Raw genomic sequence first — 24,807 nt, forward strand, 5'->3', positions numbered from 1 at the left:
TCTATGCATACAGAGGCTATAATTTTAGCTCACCTCTCCGTAACCCTGCTAAGTAGGCAGAAAGCTTGTAGAAAACGTTTTGTCTAACCATGAAAAATTCTCTTTCTTCCCACTTCTGCCTAGATAATTGGTGACTAGCGAAACGATTAGGCGCTGTTTAATAAATAGGAATGCAATCATGCAATTCTCTGCTCTTTGTGCAAAATGATTTATTTTCACTTAAAAGAGAAATTTAAATGGAATTGAGTTTTTTTGTTTGTTTGTTTTATCATCAGGGTGTATAGAAACATCATTAAAATCCCTAGGCCCAGGAAACATACAGTACATGATTTTTAAGGTTCATTTAATGTATATAGGAACCATTATTACTGTACATGTCTTAGCTGTGATTATTATTATTACTGCTATAATTTATCTCATGGAAAACCACATAAAATTAGATGGTTTTGATGGAACTTTATAACCCTTCTTGTTCAGTTCGGAGTGTTCTTGTTTGTCAAATTGGATGTGTATGTGGTGGACTGAATAACTGAGAAAATGTGTATGTGTGTGTCTATGTATCAGAAAGCTGACATCAGATTGTTCAGTGGATTTTCACGAGAAACAAAACATACAATGCTATTACTTATTTAACAGCTCCTCATTACTGAGGCATTGTTATAATGAACGTTTCCTGCCATGTAATGAACAATGACCTATTAATGCTATCATGATGCTTGTGCTCAGTGTTGAGTCTCATTATTTCACAGGTCTGACATGGCTGATATTTTGCCTTATTTCCGAGTCATTTCCCCACCATGTGTATTAACCTGACATTAGCCTAAAGCCACTAAAATGCAAATTTCCTATTCTTATAAGCAGGGATCACTAATGGTTAATTATTAAATGGGTCACGTAGTCACATCCAGAAATTAGACAGCCTGTGTAGCAATTGCTGGCTAATATAGTTTAGTGATCAGTGTCAGGGGTCTGGTTCTCCAGATCACCAGTTCAGAGACTTTACCATTGGGGTCCTTCCTTGTCTCCTGCATCGTGTAATGGGTTCTGATTGATCAATTACACAACTTTGACCTCCACTGAGGTTTTGAACCTGCCCGATCATTGCAGAGGATTAGTGATGTTAACACTTATTACTTTACATAATCTCCCTACCTCTACTGACTTTGCCCTACTTTCTCTTTCACTCCTACTTCCTGCACGCATCAGTGTATCCCGAGAGACTATGAGAAGCAAGAAAAAGTCAGACTACAACCTTAATAAGACCAATGCACCAATCCTCACCAACACCACCCTGAACGTCATCCGACTTGTTGGTAAGTCCCACACACTCACACATTTGACCACTTACCTTTCCCTGAGAGCAGCGCAGGTATGACCACAGTGTGTGACCTCCCTGGCCTACTCAGATTTCTAATTATTCACCAATTAAGCTGGCAGCTCATTCCAAATGGGTGCACTCAGGTCTCTGCTGCTACCTGTGTGACTGAGCTGCAATAATAATGGTTAGCCTTCACCCTGAGCTCTGACCCTCTGTTTCCAAAGAGGTGCTTACATCTCTTTGTGACGTCATGAAGTGATTTCCAAGTGTGAGAAGGAATTAGACTTTGCAGTTATCTTTCCTGTGTGGGTCATACATTGGATAAATCTTTTTCTATATGAATTAATTTATATCTCTGATACAGATCTGCTGTTTTCTTCACATTTAAAACTAATCATTTCTGGTTATTACTGGGTGTTTTCAGTTAAACTGTTTGCCCCTGCTCTGTTCATCAAAACGTTCCTGCACATGCAGTACAAAACAAAATAATACTATTTTCTTTTCTTTTCACATGATAGGTAATATTGATTTACTGCCGTCTGGAAAAACTATAAGTGGGGAAACTGAGTGAAAACCCAAAGTTTGATTTCAGGCAATCACTTCTAATTCAGTCTCTGAAGCTCTTCCCTGAGTTTGTGGTGCAGTGTTCAAAAGAAATGGCGTGAAAAATTAGTGTGACAGAAATAGTGCTGTCTCAGTGGCAAAGCCAGCTCGATTGAGCGTATTTCTTTTTTTTTCTCCTCCATTCATCAGTTCTGAGTCAATGGTAACCTTGTTACACCCCTGTGCTCCTGTACTTATTGCTTTTATTACCTTCTTGGTAAATGAAATCCTTGCCCTCGAGTGTAGACTAATGCAATGTGCTCCAGCTAAAGTTCCTCCCTAAAGGACGTGTTTCCACCATGATTAACTTATTGTAGTTAAACTATTAATCTCTTGCAAGATTTACTTAAGAGCAGAATCATTTCATTCATTGTAGACTGACACTGGTTTGAAAAATGCTCCTCCTAGTGCTCTCTGTGTCATACCTAGATACTATGTTTAATCAGGAATTTGAAAAGTATGTCCAACAAACCTTTTGGTAACTGTTGATGTTTTTGGTGTCATCTCCACACAGGGAAGTACATGCAGATGATGAATATTCTGAAGCCGATCGCCTTTGATGTCATCCACTGTGTGTCCCAGCTCTTTGACTACTACCTGTATGCTGTATACACCTTCTTTGGACGCAATGACATGGTACAGTATTTCTGAGTCACTCTTCTGTTTGATTACACACTGGCAGGATAAACACACTTGGTAAATTGAAGAGGGATTTGCAGCAAAACTGAATCCATTTTGATAATTTTGGTGTGACTGCAACTTTGTTGATTTTTATAAATGTAACAGTCATCATACTGTAAATTAGACAGAAGTTATAGCTTTGAGTGCAACACACACCGGCCACATTCGTAGTGTCACATTATTTGATGCATGATGAAATTGTCAAACTATAATATGTTATTTGCCAATTTGGGAGGGAAATGTGATTTTTAAATGAACTGACGTGCATTGACACCATCAGGACAATGACATATCCAGAAGCATTGGTATTCTTCAGGATGCTGCCTGTGTGACGGCTTACACGGCTGACAACAAAAGACATTGGTGTATTCATGCACATCATATTCGAAGTGTGTTGTTCTTTACATCGTGGTCAAAAATAAATGGTAAATGGCAAATGGACTGTACTTATATAACGTGTTCATAACGCTTTCCTTGTTGTTATGAACACTCAAAGCGCTTTTACACTACATTCATACACTGATGGCAGGGGCTACCATGCAGGATGCCAACCTGCTCATCAGGAGGAAAATAACCATTCATACACATTCACACACTACTGGCATAGCAACGGGAGCAATTTGGGAATCGAACTGCCAATCTTTCCAATTGGTGGACAACTGTGCTACCTCCTGAGCCACGAAAAATAAAGTAAAATAGAAATATAATGATTAGCTAGACTAGACGAGTAATCTTCAGTTTTTGTTCTTTTTCGATTCTTTTTCCCCATTATAGTAAATGTAGTTTTGGGGTTGTTGTGTAGATATTTGTTTTTTTTTAAATGTATTTCCACCGAAGATTTTTTCATGTTTGTATGTTTATTGGAAGTATACAGTGAAGTGGGAATAGCCACAGCTTTCATCTTTTTGTGATTGCTGTCCGTCCCAGTAAAAATCCCAGCTGAATGATGGGTTATGTCTGCAAGCCAAGCCCCCCACTCCATCTTAAGAGTATTGTGTCATTTATACCTTGCCTCGCTAAGAAAGAAAACAGCTTTTTTGTGTCAGCATCACTCTGAGGGAGGTGGTAATGATAGCAACAAAATGACTTGTGTCCCATGGAGGTGGAAGAGATAAAGAGGATGAATGGTCCGTGGGGGCAGCTCCAGCACAGATATTATTGGTGTGTATGTGTGTATATGTGTCTGTGTGAGTGTGTCATGGGGAGATGAGAGAAGATGACACACCGGTTGCGAGCTGACAACTTGTCAGCGGGGTCTCTTTTCTCATGTGTCTCAATCTGACCAGTGTGGCTCCATCTGCAGTATACGAGTGTGTTTTTATGACATTTTCACACCTTAATTCATATAAGCCATCCCCTGCATCACTGTGTCTCTTGTCTTAAAATTTCTTTTTTACATAAATGGGTAATATTTTTCTCAGTCAAGGCTGCTCCTTCTGTCTTTTTCATCTTGTGTGCCATGTCTTTAATCTTCCCATGTTCTGCTCCCTTCACATTAGCATAGATTTTCTGTCATTCCTCCTCTTTTTTCCCTCATTATTCCCATGCCACTCTCTATCCCTCTGCATCTCTTTGTAATTCTCACTTTGTAACTTTTTTCTACTGAGCCTCTGTTCCTCATTAAGTGCCATTTTATTAACCATTGCAAGCACCTAGAGTAAAATGCTAATGTCTCCATGAATCTTTTAAAAGCTCCTGGAAATTGCTATGCAAATATGCTGGTATTTTGACCTAGGCAGTGCTCTCTTTACACTGCTGGAATCAAGATGGAGCTGCTTGACTTGTCTTGAAGAGTAATGGGTGACATTAATATTCAAAAGGGTAAATACCCCATTATGTGTGTATATTGGCCCTGTCAAGTCAAGCTGCACTATTGACTGTCACACATATGCTAAAGATGCATTATGTGCTATGCTCATAGATTCTCCATCACCATTAATAATCAGGCTTTCAACTTTTGGACTCAGAGGGACATTCATAAAAATCCTTTTGGGAAAGTGATTGATGTTTTAAAACTAAGGAATACTGTGTCCCCTGGGATGGACTTGGACCTTTCACATAAATGCCTACTTTGGGAAATAAAAATAAGAAGGATATAGTGGGGAACAAAGAGCAAGGCAGAGAGAGAGAGAGATGGAGATATGTGAAGGGAAGATGAAGATGGGAGAGAGAGCACTGTATCACTCTGTTTGGCAGTATGATGGCAGAATTAGGGGAGGAAAGAGGCCGGCTACCAAAACAATGAATAAGAAAAGAGGTGAAACAGAGTTGCACAGAAAAAGATTGAGCAGATCTGGACGTTTGAATAGATGGCTTCTCTGAAAAATGTGCAGTAACGCAAGAAATAATTCTTTTTCATTCTCAACTCCAGACACCCGCAGACCGTTCTTCACGGTGAATGTTATTCATCTTGCACGCACATGTGCAAGCCAGAGTGTTTATACCAACAGAGTCAATTTTGAACAACAAGGAACAGCTCTTGCTATTCCATTCTGTCTTCTTTCAAGTCATCGTTAAATAGCTCCTAAGACTATAATCTGAGTCTTTTAATGGTATCCATGTTAACTCGTAGGTGGATTTACAAATTCCTCCTCTAATTAGTTCTTCCAGGAAGTTACGATCATAATGGTAAATGCAAATTCAACCAATGCAATTTTGCAAAATTCCCTAAATTTTTGCACATTTTGATTTCCATACCTTGCGATAAGAATGAAAGACTTTTGCAACAAATCCATCAGGAGCTGTGCTGAAGGCATCATGGCACAAAGTAAGCCTTTCAAAATAAGAATAACTCCACATTTACAGTCAGCAAAGCTCTCCCATCAAGCAAATCCCATGCTGGTTGACCATAAAAAAACTACAAAACAGTAATTGATAGGGTTTATAGGAAATGTTTCAAAGACATTGCACATTTTATCCATACAGAATGTGTTCAATTACAGTATAATTACATAAAAGGCATTTAAAGCACTTATTTTGTCATGGAAAATGTAGACTGTATTGCAGTCACAGACCACTTTGTAAAGCTCTGTCATATTTATGAGTTTAAAAAATAACAAAAAGAAGCTGGGAACAACATTTTTTCCAGCTATTTCTGTGATGTGCATATACATCAATATATAATATCATAGAAAGTTATTACATCTTACTCATTCTTCATTAGGAAGTAGTGTTTGACAAAAAAAAATAATCTTAAAATGACCACCAGCACACCTATTTGAGTGCAATTGAGACCATAATGACTTATTGTAACGAGTTAGGATTACAGGTAGGTTAGTTGCTGCTTGTTCCAGCCACAGAAGACGCTACACAAATTGTACTCGTAATGAGTAAACCAAACTTCATATGTAAAATCAGTAGAATGCCGTGGAAAGTAGATACACAAATGCTTCCTGTAGTCTTGTTGTGGGCTAAGCAAGCTGGTGCATTCTCTCCTCTTTTTTAAATAGATGTTAAGATAAAAGTTTGTTTTGAATGGATCATACTGCATAAATGATTTTGGATGCCCTACAGGACAGCGGTTGGTCACTTTGTGAAATTAATAATTAGCAGAGTTCCCTTGATGCAACTAAAATTCCATTGAGATGGCAAGAGAGGCCCACATGTAGGGCTTGCCAAAGTATATCAAAGCTTTGGAAATCTAATTTGGAAGTTCCTAAAAATATTCAATCCAACTTGAAAGCTTTTTAACATGTTTGACGTTGACTATCGATGAGCTCTTTGAACTCATTGCTCCTTGCTCATTGAGTCTTAGTAACACAGACAATAAGGACAAACACACAAGTGAAACTTCATTCTCAGCCTTCATGATTTTTTTTTTGTCACATATGAGATGTAACTGGGACATTGTTGCGCTGGAGGAAGTGTATCAGTCAGTTACCACAGCACAGACACAAACAGTGCCTCCTCAGTTTCAGAACAATTTCATGTTCAATTATGGGTAGATGAAACTAAACAACAAGACACTGTCAAAGAAACTACCATGTGCCCTGTTAATGAGGTTGATCAGCTATTGAATATCTAATTCTATTAATTCCCTTCTTTCCTAATGACCCCCCCCCCCCAAGTCTCTAATACTTCCTCCTTTGTGTTATTTCTTTTTAATTTGAGATTTGATTTTGCTTCTTGTTTTTCCTTTCTGCTGTCCATCCGTCATCCGTAGCCTGTCCCAAGCCCGTCTTTGCCAGTTCATGGTGGCAGAGAGGCTGGCCCTGCCAGGGTGGTGGGCCCTGCATGCTTGGTAAGAGTAGATGTAGTAGATGAAGTATTATGACTAGTGCACAAGGCCATGCCCACCTTGTGAGTTCAAATGCTAGTCAACACTTTTGCTGTGGTGATTTGAAGCCCTTTAGGTGTGCCTGACCTGCTTTCTCAAGTCACATCAAGTGCATCTGAAAGTGATTTCAGAGGCATTGGATGTTGAGTTTGCCCGTGCTTTCACCATCTTGACCTTCCTCCTTTTACCTTTCGTCTGTCATTTACTGTAGTCGGCGTGAATGTGTGATTTGGATGTCTGTTCCTCCCTTTTGAAAGCACAAAGTAGAAATTCTCTTGTCTCGGACTACGTGAGATGAGAGCAGATGTTGCTGTGTGTGTGTGTGTGTGTGTGTGTGTGTGTGTGTGCGTGTGCGCGTGTGTGTGTGTGTGTGTGTGTGTGTGTGTGTGTGGCGTGCCTTCACATTCTGCTCAAGTGTGTGTTCTTATAGAGGAAGGAGTTTGTGCCTTTTGCAGACATTTACCTTGCATATGTGTGTGTGTGTATCCCACAGTATGAGTCATCGGGTCTGGGCCTTATCAGCAGCAGACTGAGAACCACACTGAACCGGATCCAGGAGAGCCTTATTGACATGGTAAGACTGTAACCCTCTCTCTTTTTCTCCACTCTCCTTCTCACTTTCTCTTCTACTCTCTCTTTCCCTTTTATCAGCACTCATTACCTCATCACCTGCCTCATTTTGTGACATAAACACGCACTCTCCACTCTATCCCTGACTATACTTATGTGCATCTCTCCTCTTTATGTTTTTTTTTTCTGTCCATCTACTTCAGCCACCCCAACCATGCATGTGGTCTTATTTTTGAGAGAGCCCACAGCATGCGTTGCCACAAAATGCATTATGGGTCGTGATTATCTGGTGGCCAGTGGTCACATACACACACACACACACACGACTCCCTGTGTTTAAGTGACCATACCAGGATGGATGTGTGTGTGTGTTATTCCATTAGGGCTCTCAATCACCATCCCTTTACTACATAGCAACAATTAGTCTGGTGGCGTTCACACTCTCCTCTATTTTCCTCTGATACTGGATCTCTCCGCAGTCTGCCTCCTCTGTTACATGATGATGTGAGTGTCATCTCTCGCTTTTCTCCATATTAAACAGCCTTCTTGGCCTGTTTTTAATTTGCCCTTAATCTGCAATGCCACTGCAATGTGGCTCCCCTGGGAGTAAATGAAATTCTGTTGATATTTTGGCTTGTCTTTCTGTTTTTAGCATGGCAAAGTTGTGTCCCTTGAGTCTAATTAGGGTAGAAATGTAAGTGAATGGCTCGCTGAACTCTTATTTTTAGTCTTTCTGCCTTGAATTTAAATGTGAACACACAGGATCAAGATGTTATTGATGTGTGTTGTCAGTCGTGGACATTATTTACAACATTGACTCAGCTTTAAATCAGACAAATCTAAAGCCCAGAGCTGCTGTACGGGGAAAAATAAAAAAGCCATTATTACTTATGAATAGTTAAATTAGATTTTAATCATATGCCACAAATTTTGACTTGCAATATTCTATCATCTCTGAAAATGAAAAAGAAAATGTATTCTTTTCCCATGGTGAAATCCTGAATAATTTTATTTTAACTTTCATTTTCCGAGAACCTATGGGGCTTTCTGTGTCTTCTCAAATATTCTCTCCAACGTTATCCGTATGGAGCTGTACGTTCACAAAAAACACCACAGACCAGGCCGCAGGACAAAGTATTAAAATGTGACATTTAGTGTTTTTCTCTTTGGGGTTGAATTATTTTTTGCCGCTTTAAGAAAAGAGTGGATAGATGGAGGGAGAGAGAGAGAGAGATGTGGAGAGATACATTGATAGAGAGAGAGGCAGAGAGATAGATACAAAGAGAGAGAGAACTTTATTTATCACCAAAGGGAAATTTCTATTACAGTAGCATAAATGACAAAAAACACAGGCAACTTAAATAAAAACACTCAATGAGGTGTGTGTGAATGACTTAAAATATATAATACGTATATATGCAAAAATAAATATAAAATGTAAAATAAAAATAGAATTGAAAACATTAATATTGCCATTAATGTGTATATTAAATGTAAAATGTTTATTGTACATTGCCACTCGGTGGAGGTCTCCCCTCCCAGCACATAGGGGAGTCAGGTGGATGCAGTGGGTAGGACTGACCTCCTGTAATGGCCATCATGTAATTATTGAAGCGGAGATAAAGACACTCTGTTGTCTGACTAGCAGGTTGTGTACAGTTGTGTCATGTTGTCCATTATGTTTAGTAACGTGTGCATGATTCTCTTCTTCACAACTAAGCCTCCAGAGCACAGTCCTCAGCAAAGAGTTCACCTTCTTCATCAGTTTGTTGAGTTTCATAGAGTCGCCGGCTCTGATGCTGCTGCCCCAACAGATGACTGTAAAGAAAACTTCACGTGCCACATTAGACAAGTAGAAGATATGAAACATCTTGCTGCTCACATTTAAGGACCTAAATTTTCTCAAGAAGTAAAATCTGCTGTTGTCTCTGTTGTCAAGGTGAGCCACCAAGTGTCTGTGGCCCTGGTAACACCTGCTTGGTGGTAATCTATAAAGTTCTGAGCATACAGTGTGTATAATTTAAAGTGTCAACTGGCTGTCGCTGGAAGTAACAAACTAATGACAAGCTGGCATGGCAACCATCAAGGCCAGACTGACCTTTAATAGACATCACACCAGAATGTAAAGTAAGGCCAGTACAAAGAATGTTGTTTTTTTTTTTCCCCCAAACATGCCTTTGCATGGGGGTATAATCAGCAGTTTTCCACAGTTGGGAACACACAGAATCCAAATCAACAGCGCAGCATAATGTCATTTTGCTGTGATAGCAGTGCTGGCTACTTTGCTGTGATGTTTGTAGTTTAACAGTTTGAAGGTGGGCCTGAGGAGAAGGAGGGAACAAAAGAACAATAAAAAAAAGAAAACGAAATGAAGAAAACCGATAATAGTAAAAAAAAAAACACAAAATAGAATGACAAACTATCAAATCTTTAAATTGTGTTAAGCTGTGCAATGCAGCAACATGTTTTCTCCCCTGAGGTGGCACTATAGCAACTCAGTAATTTTCTGGCTAAATTGGAAGCTGTTTTTAAATGTCAGACAGGCTGCGTCTGACATGCTCTCGGTGTTCAGCTGCCTTCTGTGGAGAATGTGTTTATCCTCTGAACTGTTTAACTGATCAGATGGACAAATGTACAGACCGAGAGGCGAGAGAGAGAGAGAGAGATAGAGAGACAGGACCTTAATGCCGTGTGGGAATTCTGTGAGTGAGCTCTCTCTGGAGACAAAATTGTGCTAAATCTTTAACACTTGCATGCACACACACGCAGTTCAAATGAGCATAATCATATCGCTTTGCCGCCATCTAAGGCTGCCTGATTAGGAGCTATTTAAAACCAACTCATAGAGGGGAGGACACAGAGAGCAAGTCCGGCTTTGTAACTACATCCATCCTCCCTCTAATATATTGGCAAATGTTTTTAGTCTCTCCTGTCTCATATGTAAAACTATTTTAGCTCATCTCGATAAATCATTCAGTTTTGGAAAATGCTCTGTTTTCCAAACTAACACAGCACTCTCTTATTTATTATTTTTTTCTTTTTCATCTCCCTTTTGCTCTCCTTCTGCTTTTCTGTATTTCACATCATGACCCGCACACATAAATCTGACGGACGCACGCTGTTCCATTAAAAGTATCAGTGCATATTGTGTATACGTGTGGTGTTTGTATAGGGCTCTCATTTCCAGAGCTCATGTACATTGTTGTTATATTTATTGCAGCTTATTTCCAGTTTCCATGGTTTTATTTGAAGTCTATTAAAAGTCTTGAATTTTTTTGAATATATGTGATTTTCACCCCTAAGTGGAAATATATTCATGTAGAGTACACAAATGTACATCCACACCTGCATACTAATACACACATCCACACACTTTCACTCCAGAGATTTTAGCAGGGTAGACCTCATTTGTAAACAGATTATAAAGTTAATTGCATACTGCATTTCAATCGAGCTGCCGAATCCTTGCGGTTTTGTTCCCCTGCTTTGCCGTCGCAACTGTTTGATTCCAAAACCAATGTGCTGATAATGACTCATGGTCCCATATGAACAGCGGCGAGATTCCATCTCATCTTGTCTCAGAGACAACGTGGCTTCAGCTTAGATTGGGAGCCCCGCAGGGAAAAGTAAAAGATCATCCCCTAGTTTATGTTCTATTTCCTTGCCTCTCTTATTCTTGATTACCTTTCTGAAACCTTGTCGGATGTCTGGGTTTGATGGTTTTCATTTCAGGTTCACTCACTTATGATTCTGAATATTTAATGTGAAGTGTTTAGAAGGTTGCAAAGTTAGGGAGGAACTTCTAAGAGTGGCAAAGACTTAATTGCCTTGCTGAAATATTCATTGTTTTCCACAAAACACTCGTTACTCAATGTTTAATCACATGTGCTGTCATCTTTACCCGAATGTGAAGCTCTTGCTGGCATTATTTGGAAGGAATCAGTTGTTATCTCTATTCTGTGAAATGATGATTTCATTCCTTTGGTGATATGGCTTGGGGCATGTTTGATGACACTGCCATGTCAGAGTAATGCCATGAACCCCATCTGTAGCCATATTGTCACTGGCAAGAAAAGTTCAGCTGTGACAGCTGTTGAGAGGTGTTGCTGCAGGCAAGAATTTCCAATGATCGCCACCTCTGGTACACCATCTTATTACTTCTCTCTACTTTCATTTAAATTCAAAAAAAGCATTTACTCTTTCAAGGAGTCAACCCATTTTTCATACTTATTTTTGGAACTTTTTCCTTTCTCATTCCCCTCGCGTCTTCCTTTACTTTTCCTCCTTCAGTCTTATCTGTTAGTCTTATCGCCTCATTCTCTTTTGCAGCTGTGTGCCGGTGATTACATGTCTTCTCAACTCTCAACACAAATAAGCGCTTATATGGTTCCACACACTTTATCGGTTCGTTTGACTGAATGTACAATGATGTGTTTCAATGTGTGTTTATTTCAGTGTTGGCCATCAGCCCATGCATGAAGATAAGATCACAGGGCTGGAAATGATGTTTGACTTCCTTTTTTTCCCTGTTTGGGTCTCGCTGTTGCTGAAGTCAACTCACTATTGTGAGATGAGTTGAGTAGGGTGTGTGTGTGTGTGTGTGTTGATGTGTTTACTTATGGGTACTCAGCTTTAGTGGGGAGTGGGGCTCAGGATTTTTCAGAGCTGGCACTGAAACAGGAATGAGAAGCCGGGTAATTTCTCTGTTGGCATCAGTAATCTGGCAGCGAGCGTTCCTGCGGAAATGTACACAGAAACACACACTGACAGACAAGAAAACCCACAAATCAATATGAAGTTTAACAGACATATTAACCCACATATATAGGTTTTTAGTCATGCTATACATCACCTTCTACATTGAACACTTCCTGTCCAACACAGTTTTCACATTCTCTTCCTATCTGTCCTCCAGTAGCTGGGTGATAATCCCTAAGCATGTGTTGCGGTTGTGGTCAGCTACACTGGCTTGGCAAAACTAACACACTGGCACGCTGCTTCTCATGAGAGCCACTGGCTAATGTCACACACACACACACACACACACACACGTACACACAGAAGACATTTTTCTGTCACACAAGCACACGCTGCACACACTGAACCCAGTCATTAGTTCTGCACTCCTCGCAGGGGCACATCACTGTCCAGACTGGTCTCTTTGTTGCCGCCTGCTGTCTCGCTCTGTGAGTAGTGCAACAAGCCAGAGGGGATTGCCATTTGACAGGGATTATAGGTCATAATTAAGCTCCATGGTGTGTTTATACTGTAGATGTCAGAGCATCACAAGTATCGACATTTTGTTGGGGGGTTTCAGTGGAACACACGCACAGCCCTCATATTGACAGGCCCAGCTGCAGGTCACGCTTCTCAGCCATGTGGAGGAGACAGTTGATCCCCTTGGATACAGCTTCCTGTCTACAGCTTCTCCTAAACTTCTGCTAATGACTCATCACATTGCCCAGTGGGACAGCCACGGTGATGAGAAGAATTAAGCACTTCAATTTAAATCTTTTTTCTTTTTTTTTCCCAAGCTCCTTATACTTTGATGTATTTCATTCATGTTGAGCTTTCATAACCCAAGTACATCGATACAGGAAGAGAAGCATTTTTTTTCTTCCTGTGTCTCGGCTTTTTCATCATCCCAGAGCAGGTGACCAGACCAGCAGTTCTGGGAAACGAGGTTTCAAGAGATAGGTTTAGAAGGGCGGTGCGTGTCACACAAAATAAATGAAGGCTCTAATTCCATTTGACATTAATCTAATGAGAACCAAATTTCTAGTATCAGAGTGACAAAGAGGTGCAATACGATCCACTTGACAGTAATTGCCTAGCAGCCAGTCCACTCGGCTTGGCCATAAATCTCTATGGAATGGATCGGAGAGGAGTAAGCAGTCAATCACGACAGATTGAAACACTCACCTGAGCGATGACTTTTCAACTCTCAGCTGAAAGCTTCCTTCATGATAAGGATGATTACAGAATTGTAAAGCTGTTAAGAGTTTACTGAACTTTAACTGAACTTTTCAAATCTGGTATCAGGGATCTTTACTCCTTATTTTCCTGAGGAATAACATTTTGAGCTTCTTTTTACCTGCAAACGGTGGTTTCAGAAAGGTCATACTGTAATTCTAATGTCAAAACTTTGCTTTGTCAGTTTCCAGGACTCTGCAGTCCTTTTCTTTGGTAGTTTGGATGTAGATGTTTCCCACTCAAACTTTGTTTCAAAATAAGACTCAATCAGTATAGATCTGCAAATAATTATTTTCTGGATTAATCTATCAATCATTTAGTCTCTAAAATGTCCAGAGCCCAATAAAACAACACCAACAGCCCAAAACCCAAAGGCACTCAGTTTACTATTACATAAGACTATGAAAACCAGCAAACATTTGAGAGTTTGGAACCAGTGTTGGCATTTTTGCTCACAGAATGGCTTCAATTTAAAAATAGATTATCAAAACAGTTGCTGCTTAAGTTATAGTTATGCTTGAATGAGGCTAAGTTAAAGAAATCATCAGTTTTATTACATTGTCAGATGTTAATTTGCTAGATCAGGATATCTGTTGTCTTGTATTTAACTGTATTTTGATATTTCTTCTTATAGTAGCCCTTTAAATTGAGGACGATGTCTTATCCATCCTCCTGAGGGGAATAAAACGTTACTTGACACATTTCCTTGAAGCATCAGGCAGACTTGATACAGGAAGGGAGTTCCTGTCACTCCTTGGGTGCTGCTGCTGACAGATAGAGCCTCCCATACACACCACAAAACTACCTCAGGCTGTAACTCAAAATTGAGCCGCTCACAATATATCACTCGGTGGACGTGAAGGGAAAGCCCAATAACAAAATAGTGGCTCCAGCAAAGGTGGTCTGACTCAGCAGTCCTAGAAAAACAGAGAATTTGTTCGAGCCAAGTGAAAGTCACAGCCCCAAAGTGCAGATTGTGGCTATTTAAGTGTAATAAGAGCCACCAGTGCACAGAAATAAGCGTTTTGGGTGTTTTGTATTTGATAAAACACCAAGTAAGTTATGTTAAGTTGGCCTTTACAAAAATCAGACTTATTGTATGCAGAGCGATGAGACTGTGGACCTGCAGTCCTGCACTGTTCTTCCTGATCCATGCTGAGCTGAATACCATAAAGCAGAGCACAAAGCAGTCATACTTTACACACATAGTACATGATGTACATATACAACTGGGTAAATATCTCATTCTCTTGTCTTTTGATCTAACTGAGGGAAAAACAGTAGGGATACACAGTTGTCATGCTACTGATGACTCCCCATTTTCCATTCTTATTCAAAGCTTTGCTCTTATCTGGTTTTAAATTCCTCCCTGGACGTTCATTTTTATAAGTTTTCTTTTCAATGGGAATTCCAGGGCTTAATTTCTAATCATTACACCAGGGTAGATAAGCTCCTTGGCTTTGATGTTTGATGTCTTCATACTTAACCACGCTGTCGGTCCTCATGGGGGAAAACCGTTTTTGGCATTAATACCTTGCAGCCAGAAACAAAATTTGTACTCCCTTTTGCCTGTCCACAGAAGGTCCTCAAGGACGCTGAAGTCGATCTTAAGGCAAGCTGTTCTTCTTCCACTACTGGATGTTACCAAAAGCTGACAGAATCAAGTAAAAAATTCTTCCCAAAGGCTTTTGGGGTGATGCTGCTCTCCAAAATTCCCAATCAAATTATGGCTTGGCTCCGAAAACATTTTATAAACTGTAATGCAGTTGCGGTGAAATGTCTCTTGAAACACTGATAATCCTTTCCATCCTTTTTTGTATGCTCTGTGCTGTTTTTGTCTTGGCATGTGTGTTTATTCTTTGCAACAGCCAGAAATAACTTTATATATTTATATCTAACACCCCTTCCCTCCGATTTCTGGCTCACTTTATTCTGTTTTGTAACATTCACATTAATTATTGATCACTGATGAAGTCTTATCACCCTGACAGTGAAGACACACACAACTGTATTTACATTACAGGCTTGAACAAAGACACAAAGACAGCTAGAGAACAGCTTGTCCTTAACTGCAACTTGTGTGACTGCAGACAGAAAAGAAGACATTTTAGGTCAGAAATTAAACAGAAGACCATACGCATGAATAAACTTGTCAGATATGTTTAGCTATTAAGACAGATGTATTTGGTTTGAATGATGGCTGCTGGCCAGTTTTAATAACATTGTCAGCCAAAGTTTTGTCAAGTGTGTTAAGAGCAAATATGAGCATAAGTCCAGAAGAGAGATAGAACAAAAATGTATGCAATCTGTTTATGCAATTCACATATTTTCCATTTATTCGCTCATTTTCTATAAATATATAATTGTCTTGGCCTGTTATATTGCTGTTTTGTTTCACGTTATGAAACATGATGGGAATTCTAGCTTTTCTTTCTTGGTGGCTGTAACAGTTTAATGTCTGCTGCCGCCTACATTAGGAGAGTTCATTTATGATCATAGGAGTCAAAATTACAATATTGCATTAATAATTGTGATTGTGTCAGAAGTTCACTTGTTCCAATTTTTCCAAATGTAAGGATTTCCTAAAGTTAATGTATTTGGGTTTTTAATGGTTTTATAAAATAAGCTATTTGAAGACATCAAATTGGGCTGTGGGTTAGAGTTAGTTTGTTGGTAACTTAAGCCTTCAGTTATATCTGTAACACATGCACAGTATGTCAAGATCATGTAAATCAAAGGTTTGCATTACTTCAATGCTTGGGGGATTTACGTGTTAGGTGTCATCCAGGAGCAGAGTGGTTAGTTGAAAAGAAAAAAAACTAACAAAAGACTGAGGCTATCTGCCTGTCACAGGGAGGCTTTAGGCCCCTTTTTACTCATCAACAAGCAAAAAGGTCTTTAAAATGGTTCATTAACTGAAGAAGCACTTCTATCTAAGCTCCAGTGCCAGACAGATAATTAAAACACTGAGCTCACAAAGAAGAGCTCCAATCCTGCTATTTCGCCCCCGTTTTGTCACTTCAACTCAGATTATACTGAGCATTCACACACCCACACAGAGATTTCCTTTCCTCTAACACAATGGGCAGAAATACATTCTTTCATTCAAAACTCACTGATGAACTTTGATTATGTTTCAAAGTAAGTGTTCATTAAGTGTAATAAAATTGATTATATAGGCTATGGCTATGGGCAGGTGAGATGAAAAAGATCCTTTGATTTGGACGTGGTTGTAACTTTCCGTGATGCTTACCCAGTCCTGTGCAATTTAATGTGAGGCTTGTTAGCCATGATTGCAATGAACTACTAGCACAGGCTAAAAGACCACATTTAATGTTGGTGTGATTAGCTCTAATAGCATGTATATGTAGACACAAGATGTATAAAGAGCGGTGGCCTGCATATTGTCTCTCATGTTAAGTTCAAGTATTTTTGTTCGGTTACCAGGTTCATCATCAGAATTAACTCTATATTTTATTATAAAAGTAATCAATGGTTTAAATCCAACAATTCCAGTGTTGTTGTTTTTTTAATGTCCACTACTGGTTCCATTTACATTTTTAAGGTTAACTGGCTTCATCAGATAACTAATTAACCAATTAAGCATTAACTAAAAGTGTATTTTGGGTGACTCTGACAGTTCAGAATATTAACATTAAAAGAGAATTTGAAAAATGACCATACAAAGGCAATATATATTGCATACCTAAATAGAAGTATGACCTATAAATGGCCACAAAGGTTGCATTTGTCCAAGGTCATGTAGCTGTGATTTAATAATCTGTACAGAAGGTTGACTAATTGGGATATCTAATTGTTCCCTGCTTCTTTGTAACTAGACAGCTAAGTTGTTTGCGATGACAGTCACGACATCTGGATGTAAATATGACATATGCTATGTGAAGCCACTAAATGTATTGATCTACAAAGGAAGTCTACCATGGTTGTGCAAGTACCCCACTATGAAATATTGCTGATGGTAGTGGTGTATTCACAGTGTTCTTTATATTCCACTCTCTCTACTCTTTAATATTTTGTGTGATTCCTTTTGTCTCAAACAAACTGTTTAAATGAGGGCAGATTTGCCTCGAGTGCAAGTTAAAGTGAAATCTTAATTATTGTTTTATGAGTAAAGACCTCCTTCTACCACTGCCCTGATTAATTAACATAATTGTATAGATTACACCCAAACTGATAGATGGAAATACTTAGCATTCATTCATTAACATTCAGTCTGCTCCTGTACAGTTGGCTCATTTAATAGGGCTTCTTTAAAGAAAGTGTTTTAAATAAGTAAGCAGAGGAGACTGTGGATGGAATTGCAAAACACATTTTCTAAAGGATCTACTCCAGTTTCTGTCATTGAGGTCACCAGTGAACATTTTCCAAGCACAACTTCAAAGTAACAGGCTTCAGTGGGCCTCGCAGCTTGTTTTTGTGTATCAGTAACTTGATTCAGCGTCTTTTATCAGTTGACTGCCTTCTGTTCCTCTGCACTAGTGTTGAACAAATTATACCCTGCAGTGCATCCTCCTTGGAGAATGCCAAACCTGTTTATTGCCTGCCGGGCTTGAAATCCACTTTTGGCCTTACTTGCTAATGTGGCTATTGGTCTGTAGAATTGCCAGCCTTTTAAAATGTACTAAAACACAAATATAATAATTAAAGAAACTGAATCTAATACTTCTGTAATTGAATCAGCTTTTCTAACCATATTTGTATTATAGAATATGAATGGATTACATTATATGATTTGTAAATGATTTTTTATTTTGTATTTTACCACCTACACATAAAACACTAAATTTGTGACTAAATAACATTTTATTTTTTACTACTGAAACCACAGAATGAAGAGACGCTATCCAGCTGTTGCATTTTATGTGTCTGTGCTGATCATATTTCAAATTACAGACTTTGATTAAATTCTATGCCAGGTTTTTATGAATGTTGCTGAAATCTGGAAACATTATGAAGGAGGATAACAAGTTCTAATCTGTTTTTAACCTTTATTTTTTTAGAGGAGTTTCTCCCAGAGTAATGCTCTCTTTTTCAGGTTTGGTGTGTTTCAATCACACATTTATACCTGGAAGCTGCCCAGTACAACTTCAGTCTGATCTGCTGGCTACTGAACAGCTCCATTGGAGCAGTCAAAAGCACGCTTTAGGCCACCACTGCCCCAGACTGATTTAAATTTGGGGTTACACCTTTACATTTGGATCAAAAGTTGTACCTTGTACATTATTCATACTGACAAAGCCATGTGCAGTCAACAGTGATTGTGATGTGGGACGGTGTGTGAGCTATAAAGAGAAATAGCTCATCAGTTGTCTATGATGTGGGGTCAGGTTACTTGAAGAGGAAATGCATATGTTAGTTATTGTGACAAAATAGTTGAGTGAGGCTTTATACAGGAATGGCAGAGTGATATTTTCTGTTATTGTTTGCCATGGTTGGCTTCACTGCTTATAAATGATTATTTTTACTCAGTCAGAGGTTGATGACCATTGAACTTATAACACTAGGGTGAATGTTCTCATGGTGTGAACGAAAAACAATCATATTTATCTTCCCATAAAATAGCAAATTGATGTCAGCTGTGCAGTATAAAGAGTAAGCAGCCTTAGGGTATTTTGTAAAAGTCCTCTGAAAAGTTGTGTGATTTGTGAGGATCTGCTGAGTGTGTGTGCTCAGCACTTGGCTCGGACTTTGAGATCGCTCTGGCAAATGCAACAGATGCAATTTGAGAGCATTTTATTGTAGAACTGTTTTACCAGGCTTGGATGCACATGACATAATTCCAGATTCATGGTCATTTTGCGTTTGTCAAATTTTGATTTCTTTTCCTTCTTGCTAACAGGAAACTACTAACAATAAATTAACTTACTAAGGGACTTGCTAATGACCAAAACTCAACTTGTCAACCTTAAACTGATGGAGCATGATTGCAGGTAGCAAATTGAAAGTTAAATGACTGTCTTTTAGGGCAATTATGTATTCTGTGAATTGTATATTCTATGATTTCTTAGAATATGTGTATAAACTATATATAGCCACATACATAGAGACATATATGCATTTCTTACATCATCAGCATGCTAGAAATGTTACCAAAAGTAGAGCAGAGAAACTTGAGGTTTAAAATCTAAATAACTCCTAAATAACTTGAGCAGCTGCAGGATTTAAATCAAATGAAGTAAAACCTCTCCACTATAAGTCATGCTATATGGAAAGGTCTGCTTCGTCCCCCATTCTTCAGCCCCTTGTATGACTTTGAAATATTTATCAGTGAGGCTTAATTTGTACAATGTGGAGTTCTTTTGCACGTACTAGTACTTGGCAGTGCAGCAGGCACATGGAGTTAGTTTGCTTTAATCTCGCTGAAATCATTTGTCATTTCGATCGAGTTTCATCACAATCAAAGTGAACTCATAAATGCTTTTTACAGTCGTATCTTTCAGGATATCAAATAACAGAGTTTAAACTGCAATTGGTTCGTCTCCATGGTGATGACTGAAGAGTTGCCGCCATTTTTACTGTATATGTGAAGCTATTTTGAGATGTTTCAGATGAATGAAGTTAAATTGTACCTGTGTTTTGTGATTAATCTGATGAATCACACAGTTATAGTTCGGCGCATGTTTGCCAACAACCACTAAGATTAGTGTTCTTGAGTCATAATTTCCACAGGATTATGAAGACAAAAATATACTTAATCTCTCATTTGTTGGAATTAATGTATGCAGAGAAATGAGCTCCTGATTATAGCCTATATTGAATTTATTTCTAAATCATAACAGGCAGAAGCATTTGAATTTATTTATTTATTTATTTTATCCATTACATTAACATGCTAGATGTCAACCGACATATCAGCCATGATTTGCATATTTATTCTCCAAAATCATTTAAAATACTCAGGGGTTCCAAAGGGCTGCAACAGCAGGAAATTATGTTAATGCTTTTCTACCAAATCATGTTTGCCACCATGAGCACATAATGATTGTAGATCAAGCATCTAATGAACTAATAAACATGAGGCAGCAAATCAGGGGGTATGCTGCATGTGTGTCACCTTAAAACCCTGCTGAGGTTGCTACTAAAGCTTGGTTGGAGCACGTCTAAAAGCATTTTCTTGCCTCAGAATTGAAGAAAATAGATACGTCAAATTTTAGATGTCATGGATGGTGCTTGGTTTTTTATTTTTTATTTTTTATTTGTTTTGTTTTGTATTTTTTACACCTTTTGCGTTATACACGATCAGAACAGAAACACAACTTTCTCCTGACTGTCTATCAGGACCCTGCTTTTTCCTTTTTTTTTTTGTTTAAAGTGTTTATGCTGCAGGGGTACAGTCAATGAAAGGTCAAGCCTCATGTGATGTGATTAAAAATAGAACCAACCAGACTTTGCTGCAATGCAACACAAGTCTAATTGATGGGATTCATGCTAAGGAGGATGTACGACTACCAGTGTGACTTTCATATTGTAACTCAGTGATTGAAGTCAACGTGATATAGCAGAATTAAAGGGAACACTGTATTGGGGGCAATATTTATTTTTGACCTCATTTGTGTTCACATACACGTAATTTTAGATGTCATAGAGTATATTAAAAGTCTTCAATTTCCTCCTAGGGGTGTATTTGGAGGCTGGCTTTCAAGTAATGAGGTATTTCTCACATTGAAAATCCTCTGGGTTTAACTTTTGTAACCTCTACCTTGTGTCCACAACAGGAGAGAATAAAAAAAAGAAGTTATTAGTGGTTTTGCTGTCCAGATGTAACCAGTTTTATATTTCGACCAGATTATGGTATCACTCTCATGATTTGTTGAGTATTTGAATTTGAGAGAAGAAGAAAAAAAGGATTTAATACCTACTAAAAGAAAAAAGGGTATTTTGTTTCATTATTTACTCATCAGCTATTGTTTACCACCATCAGCTGGTTTGCAACAGTTTTCATCATGTTCTACATCTTCAATCATTTATCACAGTTTGAATCAGGCCCTAATGGCCTTTCTGGATTAACTCCATAACTGCTGTCAGTTTGTCATGTTTATGCTGCGCTGTGAAGTGTTCTTTGAGTGGCTTTGACCATTCACAGTGATTGGTGACCTGACATTACTGAAGGTTGTAGCTTCGAGTGGATTTAATTACACACAGTGCTGTCGTTCGTAAAGCAATGGGCGAGAATGACTGTAGGATACATTCATATTAGCTTTGGCAGACTAAAAAAGTTTTTGGAATACGGGAAATGATCAAGTTTCCAGTATTGTTGAGGAAAGTTTTCCTAGCCTGAAATGGTTTAAATTGCAGCATGAAGCTCTTAACAACAATCCAGACTAAGTGTTTCAATTTGTGATATGAGGTCGCCCTGCCTGTTAGACTCATTTCCTCAACATGCTCCTCCGCATGTACCAGTGCAAACTTTTTTCTTGAAAACACAAGTGTACTGAATAAAGCATCAACACAGTTCAGTGATTAAAGTAATAAGTTAGAAGTGTCTCTTCAATTTGGAGCTACAGTTGTACTTTCTTTGCACTGAGTTTAGAATAAATACTCTCTGTCTCAGCTTGTGTACAAGCCAGAGTTTGGGTGCTTTGGTGTAGATGAGAGATGCTACAGTTCAGTGTGGATACACTGCAGCTTCTTGACATAGAAGTGAAAGTCTGCAGTGTATGAAAGATCAGGGTTTTTATCTTTATCCTCTCCTTTCATCTCTGTTGTGTGTATGGCAGAACAGGGAAATTTGCTGCTGGTGAATCAGACAGTAACGATGCACTAATCATGTTTTTTATGAGTAAACAGATGTTGCATGTGGTTTAAAATGTAAGACATATCCTTATTTAATGTCATTATTAGTATTATTCACTTAACCATAATGAACTTGCTCTTAAAGGCATGTTACATTTAATTTAACCATCTGCGCCAAGGAGTGTGTCATACCATTTCATGTCTTGTTTTATTCATGGTTCTGAGTTCTAACACTGTCTGACATGGTTTATATTTGCAGAGAGTTGCACTTAGGAGAGATATATTGCACCATCCATAGGGAAACCATTTGATTCCCTGTGCCGTAAAAGTAATATAATTAATGAGTTTCTTCTGAATGTGATAAAATTTTCTTTCAGACTGATAATGGTCTCTGCAACACTGAAGGTGTGATTGAGTGCAGAGAGATAACGTAGAGGTTCTGGAAAGGTTGCATTTTTCATATAAGAGGAGACAGTATAGTTCCAACAGGTCTTAACCATAAATTGTTTAAGGAGCTGCATACTGTGCATTTTTGTACTGTGTGCTGAGCTGCTCATATATCTGTAGTGGATAGATGGCTGTTAGAGGGACTTAAGATGTCATCTTCTTAAAACTGTACATTTCACTGCCTGTTTTACAACAAAGCACAGACATTTTTCCTATTTTCCATGTATTAACTTTCTTTCTAGTTTTCAGTGATGATAAACCAATGACATGAAGTCTTCTTATGTGTTTCAGATGAATTAGAAGTGATTTAACCATTTATTTTTACATTATGTTTTGTTTTGCACATTTCCTTATTCTATAACAGCTTATCTCTACTCTGGGTAGTTAGTGCAGTCTCAGTAACAAAAGCTTTCCCCTGGTTGTCTGTTATAATGGTGCTCGTATACAAAATTAGACCCAGATTGCACAAGAGTGTGGTTCGTAAGTGGGAGATATGGCACAGCGTTAATAGCCCTCAGTTGTTCATTACCTGTGTGATTGCTATTGATCTGCCACAGGCTGTTTTAGAGGGCTAATGCCAACATGTTACATCACCTAGGAAGATTTTATAGAAAATAATCCGTCCTGCTGTATGGAATCTCAGTGGCTTTGCATGTAGATACCGATTATTATGATTGATGGGAAAGGATTTAGTTTCAAATCTTTGTCTTTCTTTTTTCAATTTTTTTTCAAATGAAAGGATAAAAGCATTGCTGGATGGAGAGGTATAGCAGAATACATCAAAAGGAAGATAAATGCTGGCTGTTGAGTGTATGGTCAGCAAAATTTCAGAGTGTGCATGCTCTGGATGTGACTGAGTTCCACAAGGTCGATTGAATTTCAGATTGTGCTTACATACGAGATATCTGTAGTTTGTCTTCATTTTGCAAGAGAAACATTTAGGTCAGGTTAACTCTGAATTTAACTGTTGGACAGTGAACTCGCATAACAGCTCTGCCTAAGAAACCCAGACTGAGGTTCATAATTAACACTGATCGTAACAAATGAATTAAGTCATTTATTTCTAATAACCATAATATTGATAATAATAATAATGACTAGACTTCCCAGGCAAGTATATAGGGGTCCAAACACCCCGTGCAATTTGAAACCAGAGGTTAATTAACCTCAAGTGATTGGGAAAGCCTTAAACATTTAGTTAAATATACATTTGCCTGAATGTTTGTGCAGTCAGTTGCCTGCATGACACACTGCCAGGATCAATTATTTTGTGTCTCTGTTTTAGTTTTCTCAAAATGGAAAATGCAAAAATACAATAACCATCGGTTTTCCGCTGCATGCTAACTGGCTCATTCATCTGTGTGTATTCCAGGAGGCAGTGGGGGAAAATGCAGGAGTGCATGGCCCCTCAGAGGACAAGAAGGAGAAAGTTCCCAGCCCCCATCTGAGCCAACTAGTGGTCCTTACTAACAGTGGGACTCTTTATGGGCTGGCACAGAGAGTGGTGGCCACCGAGTCTCTGTAAGTACTCTCTACAATACCCAAGTACAACCACAAATAATCAGTGTGCATAATAACCTAAATAAGTAAACACAATGTAGAGTAACTACACCTTAAGACAGCACAAAGCAGTATCAGTGATTATTCCTCTGCTGCCGCTGCTACTTAACTTAGTGAATATGATAGCATTGCTTGTCCCATGTCATCATTTGTGTGTCCTGTGATGTAACGTGTCAGTTACATCACTTTGTTGTTCAACAAAGCGTTTTCTCTGATCAAGTGAAGAGGCCGTTTCACCGCTCGCTGCCTCACCTCAAGGTGGTCCTTATTTCATTAGGCAGCGTTATACAGCCTAGCCTTCAAGGATCAAACTGCAGTGTGTGGCATTATTGTTTTCAACATGAAGCCTGTTTAACTGAAAAGAAAAAAACAAATTACATTGAGATCCCTTTAATTTGTTACTTGTGTTTAACTCTACTTGCTGTGTCTGTGTAGTTATTCTTCCTCTCTTTCTGTCTAGTGGATGTAAATACACTACTCATAGCGCCATCATACATAATTAGGTCAAAACATAATCAGTGCCTCACCTCCTGGACCCTGAAAAGACTTCATAATGAAATCTTTATAATGAAAGTCTGAGCGCCCAGATGACACTGCTGCAAAAATGCTGAATCGACTTACGCTC

General features: G+C 38.6%; 1 protein-coding gene across 1 annotated transcript in view; it reads left to right on the plus strand.

The window, feature by feature from the left end:
* vps50 (VPS50 EARP/GARPII complex subunit) overlaps positions 1 to 24,807 on the plus strand; it is a 108,000-nt gene that overhangs the window by 68,855 nt on the left and 14,338 nt on the right. The window contains exons 20-23 of the mRNA XM_053334760.1: positions 1,207 to 1,313; positions 2,436 to 2,557; positions 7,372 to 7,452; positions 23,995 to 24,143. Of these exons, the coding sequence (XP_053190735.1) occupies positions 1,207 to 1,313; positions 2,436 to 2,557; positions 7,372 to 7,452; positions 23,995 to 24,143 (459 nt within the window). The remainder of the gene's footprint in view (positions 1 to 1,206; positions 1,314 to 2,435; positions 2,558 to 7,371; positions 7,453 to 23,994; positions 24,144 to 24,807) is intronic.

The sequence above is a fragment of the Scomber japonicus genome, chromosome 15, assembly GCF_027409825.1.
Source record: "Scomber japonicus isolate fScoJap1 chromosome 15, fScoJap1.pri, whole genome shotgun sequence".
NCBI classification, from domain to species: Eukaryota; Metazoa; Chordata; class Actinopteri; order Scombriformes; family Scombridae; genus Scomber; species Scomber japonicus.